This window comes from Glycine soja, chromosome 18 (genome assembly GCF_004193775.1).
Source record: "Glycine soja cultivar W05 chromosome 18, ASM419377v2, whole genome shotgun sequence".
NCBI lineage: Eukaryota > Viridiplantae > Streptophyta > Magnoliopsida > Fabales > Fabaceae > Glycine > Glycine soja.
The window spans coordinates 42,781,703-42,795,122 of NC_041019.1; the positions used below are offsets into that span (position 1 = coordinate 42,781,703).

Below are 13,420 nucleotides of genomic sequence, written 5' to 3' on the forward strand. Positions count from 1 at the left end.
CATAAAGTCTGGCCTGACCTGGCCTATTTAATTAAAAGGCTAGGCTCAGACATTTTTAAAAGCCTATTAAATTAAATAGGTCAGGCTTAGACTTATTAAAAAGCCTTATAAGCCTGATAGGCCGGCCTATATATATATATATATATATATATATATATATATATATATTATTTTTTGAGTACAATTAATATTATTTTTTAAAAAAACTAGCCGATTCCATTCCTATAATTAAGTAAAATTTTAATTACAAGGTGTGAGTTTCTTTATATTTCTCATTATTTTTATTAGTTTTCTTATTTCTGTTAATAATTCCTTTTTCTATTCCTATTAGGTTTCCTTTTTCTTTTATTACGTTACTATATTCTAGAGCAAATAAAAATCATATCCTATCATATCCTACGTTCCTATACAAAAATCATATCTTATCATATCCTATTATGTACCTATACAAAAATCATATCTTATCATATCCTATTACGTTTATATACAAAAATCATATCCTATCATATCTTATCTTATGGTGAATATGGAGGAGTTAATGATGAAATGACGTTACTATTAATTTTATTGGTAGATATTTTATGCACCGATTTTGTTCAAATAGAATGGAGATGTAGGCTTTATTTTTTTGTTGTAATAATTAATATGTTGGTTTGATAGACTTGGATGATACTATCTCAAGTATGAGGTTTTCTTTTGTTTTAGATTATTTTATATCATTTGGTGATTTCTGTTTATATTATTAATATATTTTTAAGACTACCAACTAAATTAACGTTAGATTAAAAATTCAGGCAAATTATATATTAAGGCCTTGTTTAGCCTATTATAGAAGGTGTGTTATTTTTTTTTGGTAAAAATAACTAGGAATATTAAAGATTTAATGTGAAGAAGATTTTTAAATAGGCTTTTAAATAGGCTATTAGGCCAGACTATACTTTTAAAAAGGTCAGGCCGAGCCAAAATAAAAGTCTTTGATAGGCTATAGGCCAGGCTCAGGCCTCAAAAATTAATCGTAAGCTAGGCTCAGGTCTTTTAAAGCTTGGCCTGACCTGACCTATTCCCACCCCTAGAGAGGATCCGCATTCGTCTGTTACAGTTTATTTTTTTTTTTTCATTGCTGAATGTAATTGCGTCAAGTAATATGTTGAATCATTTGAACTTTGTACGGGTAACTGGTGAGCTGGTGGAGAAGGATATTCGAGTAACGATGAAGGTTTAATCATATTTAGAACATAAAACTACCTGTATTAAAAAAATGAAAGACTTTTTAGGCCATAGAGTTGGAAGTTGGAACAATGAAATGAAACAAGTCAAACCTCACAAGTAACAAACTAAACCATAATTATGAATGGAAAAAAAGTGGTTCATCTTCACAGTCTTTTTAATTTTGTTTTTGGACGAAAGACTAAAAGTTCTATATATCATACATTGTTTCAAAAAATTAGACTAATAATTGCACTGTTGAAAATATTAGTTTATACTTCGTTGATTTGGTCATTGGAATATAAATTAAATCAGAAATAATTAAATATGTTTTTAATATTATATAATCTATTAATTAAGAAAGTAATATTTCATTATTAGGAAACTAATATAATATCATAAGAAAATTATATTAAATGAAAATTTAAATTGATATAAAATGATTTTTTAAGTTAAATATCCTTGTACTTGACAAGTATAAAACTAATCCTTGAGACATGCATAAAGATTACCGCTCTTCAATAAAATCTTTTCTATACATATGACTAGAAAATTAAATGGAAAAGACTATACATGATATAAAAGGTTAAAACTATATATACATGATATTAGATAATAAAAAAATCAATAACAAAAGGTTATATAAGAATTCATATGTGAACCTTATATATGAACCTTTATTATAACAAGTCATAGTTTCTAAAGCTCAATGTTGCAAGAGTTGCTTTTGTTACCCTAATTTAAAATTCACAGCATACTGTAAGCGTATGGATGCGTTTTAACAACTAACATAATATAATATTTATTTAACTGATTTTTAATTTATAAAAACATATCATGAATTTATTCTTAAAATATATTGAGATAAATTTAAAACTAATAAAAATAATAAAATTCTTCATAAATTTAAATAAATTTCTAATAAGCTTATACAAATTCCCCCCAAATGAGAATTCACTATAGTGCTAATTGATGAATTATCAAAAAAAAGGCTACCAACAAAATTTGAACACATAATCCTTTTATTGACATTACTTAGTCTTTCTCAAAAAAATTAAGATGTTATTTAATCATACCATCTATAAGACAACAAGATTCAATGAGCAATAAAATAATTTATACATAAACAACACACGTAGAAACACGACTTCTTGTGAAATCATATATCAAAACTGAATATCAGTATCCAGCAACAGAATAAATAGTTAATTTTAAAATGATACATGGATTTTATTTTGTTCCTTTAATGTATTAATTTCGTATTCGCAAGACTGTTGAAATCATGGTAAAAAGGAGAGAATTTGCTTGAGAAGAATCAGAAAATTAATGGAATGAAAGAAATGATTAGGATGGAGGCATATGAGTAGTATATTATTAGTTGCGATGTACTAACTAATGCTAATCATATATCTTTTTTCTTTTGTTTTATATTTCCATGCACACGAGGTCACACCGCCTAAGGCTTGTTGTATGTCTATGAATCTGTGTAGTTGATGAAAATAGCTTCAAATAAATTTCGGCTATATTCATTCCGTGCAAATTAGATCTCTGCTTTAAGGTAATAAAAAAATCTAACACCGACATCTGGTCTTCAGCTTAGAAAGTGACATATTAGATAGAAATACTCTTTACTTTGGGAACAAGAACATTGGTTGAGAGAGTTACATGTGACCAATGATGTACTCAATCTTCACTTCAGTTTCTTTCAGATGCCATCTTGGCTTGCATACACAACATTACTATTTACAAATAGGTTTTACTAACACCAAATTGTTTTGTTAAGTGGTTGGAGTTGCATAAGAAGGAGGTCAAACTAATTTGAATGCCTTTGACACTACTCTTAAGTTGTTCTAACAACGGTTCTCGTTAAAACACAGCAATGTTGATTCAGCTTCTCCTTCAATCGGATAATATTGTGCCACCTAATCATATACTTCCACTGCTATATATATATAGCCCACCATTTTGTCCCATTCCATCACATCCTAGTTCAAACTCCCTGTAAAAACAGAGTTTCAACTTTCAATATAAAAAATATGGGTGTTTCTCTTGTTAAAATCCCATTATTCCTTTTGTCATTAATCATTTTTGGCATATTTGAGCATGCTCTGGCGGGTACTACTAGACACTACCATTTTGAAGTACTTTCCAATAGCACTCATTACCTTTCTCAATTTTACATTTCCTTTGCTTTTAGTTATTTTGTTCGTCTATTGGCTCTGTAAGTAATAAATTGTGTTTATGTACTTACATAGATAAGGCACCAAAATGTGACACGACTGTGCCACACAAAGAGCATGGTGACAGTGAATGGTCAGTTTCCAGGACCTCGCATTGTAGCCAGAGAGGGAGACCGTCTTCTTATCAAAGTGACTAACCATGTTTCGAACAATATCACCATTCACTGGTAAGTAGCATTTTGTGTTGAGATTAAAAAAGAAAAAAAAAGTTGCAATAAGAATAAGTCTAGTGACCTTGTTATGATTTGAACATAGCAATAATGTGTCATAAAACTTGTCACTATTTGAAATAGGCATGGAATTAGACAACTTCAATCAGGGTGGGCTGATGGGCCAGCATATGTGACTCAATGCCCCATTCAAAGAGGCCAAAGTTATGTCTACAATTACACCATTGTTGGGCAGAGAGGCACTCTCTGGTGGCATGCTCACATTTCATGGTTAAGATCAACTTTGTATGGTCCTCTCATCATTCTTCCCAAGCTCAATGCTCAATATCCTTTTGCCAAACCCCACAAGGAAGTTCCTATCGTATTTGGTAATCAAAATACTAGAGATCAACCTTAGTCGATCCATTTCTTAATTTTCATAAGCTAATCATGGTTTCACACAATTTTTTTTTTCCAGGAGAATGGTGGAATGCAGATCCTGAGGCAGTCATAACCCAAGCCCTTCAAACCGGTGGAGGACCAAATGTATCCGATGCTTACACAATTAATGGACTTCCAGGGCCATTGTATAACTGCTCTGACAAAGGTATCAAGAGTTTGGACACTATTAATCAACATGACTGCTTTAGGAATAGTCACTAGATGCTAGAAGATTAAAGAAAATAATTAATTTACAAAAATCAAAACATCACAATAGCTGATATGAGACAACAAATGGCACACAAGAACTGCCTTAAGGAAAGCATATATTATTTTAAGCACCAATTTGGACATTAGCATAGTACTTAGTACAGACTACAAGAAATTATAGACTTGCTATGAAATGTTAACTATCAGTAATATGTGTTTGTTGATTCAATGTATGATGACATTGTACACAGATACATTCAAGCTGAAGGTGAAGCCAGGGAAGATTTACCTTCTACGTTTGATCAATGCCGCACTGAATGATGAGCTATTCTTCAGCATTGCGAACCACACCCTCACAGTAGTTGAAGCAGATGCAGTTTACGTAAAACCATTTGCAACCAACACCATCCTTATTACCCCTGGCCAAACCACTAATGTTCTTCTCAAAACCAAATCTCATTACCCCAACGCCACATTCCTCATGACTGCTAGACCATATGCTACTGGCCTTGGCACTTTTGACAACACAACTGTGGCTGGCATACTGCAATATAAAACCCCACCAAATACTCATCATTCAGCTGCTTCACTGAAAAATCTTCCACTCCTCAAACCTATTCTCCCTGCACTCAATGACACTTCTTTTGCCACAAAATTCAACAACAAACTCCGCAGCTTAGCAAGTGCTCAGTTTCCAGCCAATGTACCCCAGAAAGTTGATACGCACTTTTTCTTCACAGTGGGCCTTGGCACAACTCCCTGCCCACAAAACCAAACTTGTCAAGGACCCACCAATGCAACAAAATTTGCAGCATCAGTGAACAATGTCTCTTTTATACAACCAACCACTGCACTTCTTCAAACCCACTTCTTTGGACAATCCAATGGAGTTTACACAGCTGACTTCCCAGCCAAACCATTGATTCCATTCAACTATACTGGCACTCCACCAAACAACACCATGGTGAGCAATGGGACAAAGGTTGTGGTTCTTCCCTTCAACACAAGTGTAGAGCTAGTGATGCAGGACACCAGCATTCTTGGTGCTGAAAGTCACCCTCTCCATTTGCATGGCTTTAACTTCTTTGCTGTTGGTCAAGGTTTTGGTAACTTTGATCCAAATAAGGACCCTGCAAACTTCAATCTTCTTGACCCAATTGAGAGAAACACAGTGGGAGTCCCATCTGGTGGATGGGTTGCTATCAGATTCCTAGCAGATAATCCAGGTTGGTTGCATTAATGCTTCATATTGCTTTCAAACTTTAGTGCATAGTTTTTTCACATTATAAAATTCACATTTTAGTTCAAAAAATGTTATGCTTCATTTTGATAAATTAGAAATATGAAAAAAAGAAAAAGAAAAGAAGAATGTAGCATGCAATCTTATTTAATTGTGTATTCAGGGGTATGGTTCATGCATTGTCACTTGGAAGTGCACACAAGCTGGGGTCTTAAGATGGCATGGGTTGTGTTGGATGGAAAACTCCCAAATCAGAAGCTGTTTCCACCGCCAGCTGATCTTCCCAAGTGTTAACAAAGCCTCGAATTCCTTCAGTTTGTTTCAACAATGAGCAATTCCTTCTAACCAGTTGCTTCAATTTTTTTATTTTTTATTTCCGTTTTCGGGTGAAAAAGGAGTTGAGGCTTGAATTGAGATTGAGGTTGGACTTTTTCCTTTCTTTGGCTGAGAATTTTATTTATAGAAGGCGTCTTTGTCTACAAAATTGTAATCAATTAATTTGAATGAAAAATCTTCATGAATATATTATTATTATCAATGTTTTTTTTTTCATGTTACTGTTACAAAAATAAATTGTGAGACTTGGCTGCTTGCGAAGAGAACAAAAGTGTATCCTAGATTTCAATTAGGAATGGAAATAAGCTGCACCTTAAATACAGTCTATCATCTAACTTTTTTAAAGCATTTCCTAACGTGATTTGTTAAATAAAAAGGTCCTGAGTTTGAGCTTTTTAAAAGACTATTATTTAAATAGGTTAGATTTTGTTTAAAGATAAATAAGTTAGACTTAAACTTATAAAAAAATCATGTCAGACCCAATAGAACAACATTTATGTATATAATATAATAAAAAATACTCATATTATACCAAAAAATATTATTAATTAAATTAATTTATGATATATAATGGAGTTAACTTTGAATTATCTTTATAGGAACGGAGCCTTGTCATATCATATGACTTTCACCTTAGTTCTTCATATGCATTTTACATTAGTTTTTTTTTTATCAATTCGACTTTTATATTAGTTTCATTATGTTAATCATATCACACTAGATGAGTTAGTATTTTTTTTTAGTGTCTCTTACATTAGTGTTTTAGATTTTTATTTATTTAAAAACTAAATTTTAATAGCAATGGAAGGGGTGACTTTTTTTTGTTATATATTATTATTTAAAGGTGGATTATAAAAGCTAAGTTTCTCACAATTATGTTGCCATGTCAATAAAATTGATTATGTGAAGAAATGAGAACATTCTCCTTTTGTATCTATCACTTCTCTTTTCCTTTTTCCTTCTTGAATGTTACTCACAATATAACAAAACTTATATCAAAACATTTCAATTCAATCTCACTCCTCACTATTAGGCTGCCACATAAGTAAAATTGATGATGTGGAAAAAAGAGAGCATTCTCCTTTTATATCTATCACTTCTTTTTTCCTTATTCCTTCTTCAATGTTGCTCTTAACACAACAAAACCTATATTGAGACATATTCAATCTTACTGACCTCCAAATGTTTCATAACTTCATTCTTCAATGTTCTATATTACATTCTATAGCCATTTTCTTTTACATTTTATAAATCATTCAATTTTTCATATTAGTAATTTTTAAATTCTAATATATTTTCTACTCTATAAATATAAATAAAAATAAATATTTCACATAAAAAAGTTCATGATCTAAAATTAATTTTCAAACTAATCTATAAAAAAATATGTTGGTTAAATAAATTTGAAAATTATTTATTTTTCATATTAGTTTGTAAAAAATATATTTTACATCAACTTTAACTATTATAAATATAAATTTATTTACTATCTCCAATATTACATATCACAAAATGCAATTTTTTAACATTAAATTACTCTAAACAAATTTTATATTGATTAAATTTATTTAATATTTTTAATTTTAATCCGATTTGCACGTTTAAATATACTGTAGCAGGAAACTCCACTACATGTAGCGATATCAAAGAATATGATTTCAAAATTTAATAATATTTTACAAGAGGGGAACTTATACACTATACATAATTTAGGAAACATTCAAAGGATAATATATATAAGATGAATTTTTCACTATTATGTTGTCACATCAGCAAAATTGATGATTTGGAGAATGGAAAAATTGAAATTATTTTTTTAAATTTAATTTTTATATTAAGTTATATATACATATATATAATTTTTAAATAACATTTAAATAAAAATTATCCAGAATTTCCTATCCCTTTATTTTTATATTAGCATGTTTATTTAATTTGATATTTCTTTTATTTGAGATGTTTCTTTACTATCTTAAGTATTGTTTTCATTTCAACTCATTTAATAAATAAATAATTTCAATTCAATTATGTCTATATCATACTTTTTGCTTACAATATATTTTTTTATATTTTATTTACTATAATAATTTTAATTTACTAACAATTATATTTTAATAATTATTTTTCATATGAGTATTCAATTAACTCAACTTCAAGTATAAGGATCTATATCAACTTAAATAATCCTGATTTTTGCAAAGTTCAAGATAGGGTAAAATGAACTTCCTTCTTTTGTTTTATTTTATTATACACATTTTGTAAAATTCAACAAAAAAATCATTAATTTATTTTAATTCTTTGATTGACGTAGTTAACAAATTATAAATTTTATTCTAAATAACTACTTTGTAGAAAAAAATGGAGGAACATCAAATAAAAGAAATATCTTCTCAAAGTTCTACCAACGTTGATCTTGACAAGAGAATGTAAAAAAGATAGAAGATCTTTGCAAGATACATCCATGAAATAGGTATGAGAGTAACGGGTATGCTAATCTACCATGACCTTCATATTCATAATATTCAATAATACTTTACTTTTAATTAGTTTTAACATATATAAAATAATAGGATAATGTGTTCACAATTCATGCAACAATCAATGAGATCGACGATACGTTTGGTTGGAATTATGTTGCATGTGAAAGATGTCAAAAGAAGATTACAAAAGAGAGAAATCAATACATTTATGGAGAATGCAAAAAGCCATCCAAGTACCCAACAACAAGGTTTAATGTTTTATATATAATGAATTATTTTTTATAACAATTAAATAAATATTAAAAAATTTAAAATCTTTTTTAGGTTAATATACAATTGAAAGTCTATGATAACACCGGTGTAGCAACATTCACAATATATGTTCAATGTTCGATCGAGATGCACAACAACATCTAAACTCCTTCGCATCCAAAATGCAAATAAGGTTGACATACCCCCAATATTGTATATCCTTTGCAAACAAACTTTTATTTTTGTTCAATCTCAGAAAGTCCGTTAAGGAGAAAGACAAATAAACAAACTGTTTTGACATCCTATGGTGAAGAGTCAATCTTACATCAAAGTTTAAAAAGGAACAAAAAAAAAAATAAACAATAGGTTACCAGCAAAAGGAAATAAATACAAAAAGTCTATTTAAATGAACAATTTTCGGTGTTATATTCACATCATTTTTATATTTTTGACCATTATGATTAACTATTTTTCTTTCATTGAATATATTTCTTTGACTACTTTATTATGTCAATTTCACTTTATTCTTATATTTCTTTTATATATAACGCTTACTTTTATCTTCACGTTAATCAACTTTAGTTGAGTGGTCAACTTTTAATTTTAGAATATTCCTTATAAATATATTGATAAATAAAAAATATCTTAATTTATATGTAATTTTTTATCTCCTTTAACAGAAAATGATATAAAATATCATTGACAATTATATTTTTAAATTTAATTTATCAAACAAATAATTTAATTAATATTTCTTTAATTATTTATAAACCCACGCATCGCGTGGGTCTGTGTCAAGTTTTAAATTATGTTTGACTTCTTATTTAGCCGTCCCAATGAAAAGTAAACTTTTAAATAAGCTAATAGGTTATATCAAACTTTTACAAAATCAAACTAAGCCTACAAAAATGCCTATTATAGTTAATAGGTCAAACTTAAGCCTCAATTTTAAATAGATCGCACGACAGCACCCCGACAAAGAGGGTTGTAGAGGGAATTGAAGAAAGAATTTGGTGTAGAGGACACATGGTATTATTGTATGCCTAAGGTAAAAATTGACAATTTGGTATATAGATACCTGCCCCACCTCGTAGAGATCACTTTCATCTCTTGAATTTGTCACATTATTCTTCTTGTGTCATGCTGCCTAAAACGTTAACGGAAATAGACAGACATTACTTGATAATTGTAAGATTATGCATTGACAATTTAATCTTACTATCAAGGAATGTCTGATTCTATTAAAGTCATCAAACTAATATAAAAGTCGAATTAATTGAAAAAAAAAAACTAATGTAAAATGCATAGGAAGAACAAAGGTAAAAGTCATGATATGATAAAACTCCGTTCCTATAAAGATAATTCAAAGTTATATAACTCCTTTATATATCATAAATTAATTTAATTAATAATATTTTTTGGTATAATATGAGTATTTTTTATTATATTATATACATAAATGTTGTTCTATTGGGTCTGACATGATTTTTTTATAAGTTTAAGTCTAACTTATTTATCTTTAAACAAAATCTAACCTATTTAAATAATAGTCTTTTAAAAAGCTCAAACTCAGGACCTTTTTATTTAACAAATCACGTTAGGAAATGCTTTAAAAAAGTTAGATGATAGACTGTATTTAAGGTGCAGCTTATTTCCATTCCTAATTGAAATCTAGGATACACTTTTGTTCTCTTCGCAAGCAGCCAAGTCTCACAATTTATTTTTGTAACAGTAACATGAAAAAAAAAACATTGATAATAATAATATATTCATGAAGATTTTTCATTCAAATTAATTGATTACAATTTTGTAGACAAAGACGCCTTCTATAAATAAAATTCTCAGCCAAAGAAAGGAAAAAGTCCAACCTCAATCTCAATTCAAGCCTCAACTCCTTTTTCACCCGAAAACGGAAATAAAAAATAAAAAAATTGAAGCAACTGGTTAGAAGGAATTGCTCATTGTTGAAACAAACTGAAGGAATTCGAGGCTTTGTTAACACTTGGGAAGATCAGCTGGCGGTGGAAACAGCTTCTGATTTGGGAGTTTTCCATCCAACACAACCCATGCCATCTTAAGACCCCAGCTTGTGTGCACTTCCAAGTGACAATGCATGAACCATACCCCTGAATACACAATTAAATAAGATTGCATGCTACATTCTTCTTTTCTTTTTCTTTTTTTCATATTTCTAATTTATCAAAATGAAGCATAACATTTTTTGAACTAAAATGTGAATTTTATAATGTGAAAAAACTATGCACTAAAGTTTGAAAGCAATATGAAGCATTAATGCAACCAACCTGGATTATCTGCTAGGAATCTGATAGCAACCCATCCACCAGATGGGACTCCCACTGTGTTTCTCTCAATTGGGTCAAGAAGATTGAAGTTTGCAGGGTCCTTATTTGGATCAAAGTTACCAAAACCTTGACCAACAGCAAAGAAGTTAAAGCCATGCAAATGGAGAGGGTGACTTTCAGCACCAAGAATGCTGGTGTCCTGCATCACTAGCTCTACACTTGTGTTGAAGGGAAGAACCACAACCTTTGTCCCATTGCTCACCATGGTGTTGTTTGGTGGAGTGCCAGTATAGTTGAATGGAATCAATGGTTTGGCTGGGAAGTCAGCTGTGTAAACTCCATTGGATTGTCCAAAGAAGTGGGTTTGAAGAAGTGCAGTGGTTGGTTGTATAAAAGAGACATTGTTCACTGATGCTGCAAATTTTGTTGCATTGGTGGGTCCTTGACAAGTTTGGTTTTGTGGGCAGGGAGTTGTGCCAAGGCCCACTGTGAAGAAAAAGTGCGTATCAACTTTCTGGGGTACATTGGCTGGAAACTGAGCACTTGCTAAGCTGCGGAGTTTGTTGTTGAATTTTGTGGCAAAAGAAGTGTCATTGAGTGCAGGGAGAATAGGTTTGAGGAGTGGAAGATTTTTCAGTGAAGCAGCTGAATGATGAGTATTTGGTGGGGTTTTATATTGCAGTATGCCAGCCACAGTTGTGTTGTCAAAAGTGCCAAGGCCAGTAGCATATGGTCTAGCAGTCATGAGGAATGTGGCGTTGGGGTAATGAGATTTGGTTTTGAGAAGAACATTAGTGGTTTGGCCAGGGGTAATAAGGATGGTGTTGGTTGCAAATGGTTTTACGTAAACTGCATCTGCTTCAACTACTGTGAGGGTGTGGTTCGCAATGCTGAAGAATAGCTCGTCATTCAGTGCGGCATTGATCAAACGTAGAAGGTAAATCTTCCCTGGCTTCACCTTCAGCTTGAATGTATCTGTGAACAATGTCATCATACATTGAATCAACAAACACATATTACTGATAGTTAACATTTCATAGCAAGTCTATAATTTCTTGTAGTCTGTACTAAGTACTATGCTAATGTCCAAATTGGTGCTTAAAATAATATATGCTTTCCTTAAGGCAGTTCTTGTGTGCCATTTGTTGTCTCATATCAGCTATTGTGATGTTTTGATTTTTGTAAATTAATTATTTTCTTTAATCTTCTAGCATCTAGTGACTATTCCTAAAGCAGTCATGTTGATTAATAGTGTCCAAACTCTTGATACCTTTGTCAGAGCAGTTATACAATGGCCCTGGAAGTCCATTAATTGTGTAAGCATCGGATACATTTGGTCCTCCACCGGTTTGAAGGGCTTGGGTTATGACTGCCTCAGGATCTGCATTCCACCATTCTCCTGGAAAAAAAAAATTGTGTGAAACCATGATTAGCTTATGAAAATTAAGAAATGGATCGACTAAGGTTGATCTCTAGTATTTTGATTACCAAATACGATAGGAACTTCCTTGTGGGGTTTGGCAAAAGGATATTGAGCATTGAGCTTGGGAAGAATGATGAGAGGACCATATAAAGTTGATCTTAACCATGAAATGTGAGCATGCCACCAGAGAGTGCCTCTCTGCCCAACAATGGTGTAATTGTAGACATAACTTTGGCCTCTTTGAATGGGGCATTGAGTCACATATGCTGGCCCATCAGCCCACCCTGATTGAAGTTGTCTAATTCCATGCCTATTTCAAACAGTGACAAGTTTTATGACACATTATTGCTATGTTCAAATCAAAACAAGGTCACTAGACTTATTCTTATTGCAACTTTATTTTTTCTTTTTTAATCTCAACACAAAATGCTACTTACCAGTGAATGGTGATATTGTTCGAAACATGGTTAGTCACTTTGATAAGAAGACGGTCTCCCTCTCTGGCTACAATGCGAGGTCCTGGAAACTGACCATTCACTGTCACCATGCTCTTTGTGTGGCACAGTCGTGTCACATTTTGGTGCCTTATCTATGTAAGTACATAAACACAATTTATTACTTACAGAGCCAATAGAAGAACAAAATAACTAAAAGCAAAGGAAATGTAAAATTGAGAAAGGTAATGAGTGCTATTGGAAAGTACTTCAAAATGGTAGTGTCTAGTAGTACCCGCCAGAGCATGCTCAAATATGCCAAAAATGATTAATGACAAAAGGAATAATGGGATCTGAAAAAGGGAAACACCCATATTTCTCTCTCAATGTGTGAAGTTTGATCTTGAAACTTAGTTATTACACAAGGAGTTTGAACTGAGAGTTGATTGATGCAACGGGACAAAATTATGTGCTATATATAGAAGTGGATCAGTGGAAGGATGTGTGATTAGGTGGCTCAATATTGCTGTGTTTGAACGAGTACAGTTGTAGAACTACTTTAGAGTAGTGTCAAAGACATTCAAATTAGTTTGACCTCCTTCTTGTGCAAGTTTAACTCCTTAACCAAACAATTTGGTGTTGTAAAACCCACTTTCATTAGTAATGTGTTGTAATGTATGCAAAATGGCATCTGAAAGGAACTGAA

At 31.3% G+C, this 13,420-nt stretch overlaps 2 protein-coding genes across 2 annotated transcripts; one reads left to right on the forward strand and one right to left on the reverse strand.

Moving 5' to 3' along the window:
• Positions 1-3,206: 3,206 nt before the first annotated feature.
• Positions 3,207-6,038, forward strand: LOC114395667 (laccase-17-like). Its single transcript, XM_028357499.1, has 6 exons — positions 3,207-3,347; positions 3,462-3,613; positions 3,740-3,984; positions 4,074-4,202; positions 4,498-5,472; positions 5,650-6,038. Exons 1-6 carry the CDS (start codon positions 3,243-3,245, stop codon positions 5,778-5,780), a joined length of 1,737 nt encoding a protein of 578 aa, XP_028213300.1. The 5' UTR covers positions 3,207-3,242; the 3' UTR covers positions 5,781-6,038.
• A 4,253-nt stretch (positions 6,039-10,291) lies between these two features.
• On the reverse strand, positions 10,292-13,144 carry LOC114395681 (laccase-17-like). Its single transcript, XM_028357512.1, has 6 exons — positions 12,984-13,144; positions 12,718-12,869; positions 12,346-12,590; positions 12,128-12,256; positions 10,858-11,832; positions 10,292-10,680 (listed from the first exon to the last, which is right to left on the reverse strand). The coding sequence occupies exons 1-6, from the start codon at positions 13,086-13,088 to the stop codon at positions 10,550-10,552; spliced, it is 1,737 nt and encodes a 578-aa protein (XP_028213313.1). The 5' UTR covers positions 13,089-13,144; the 3' UTR covers positions 10,292-10,549.
• Positions 13,145-13,420: the final 276 nt, after the last annotated feature.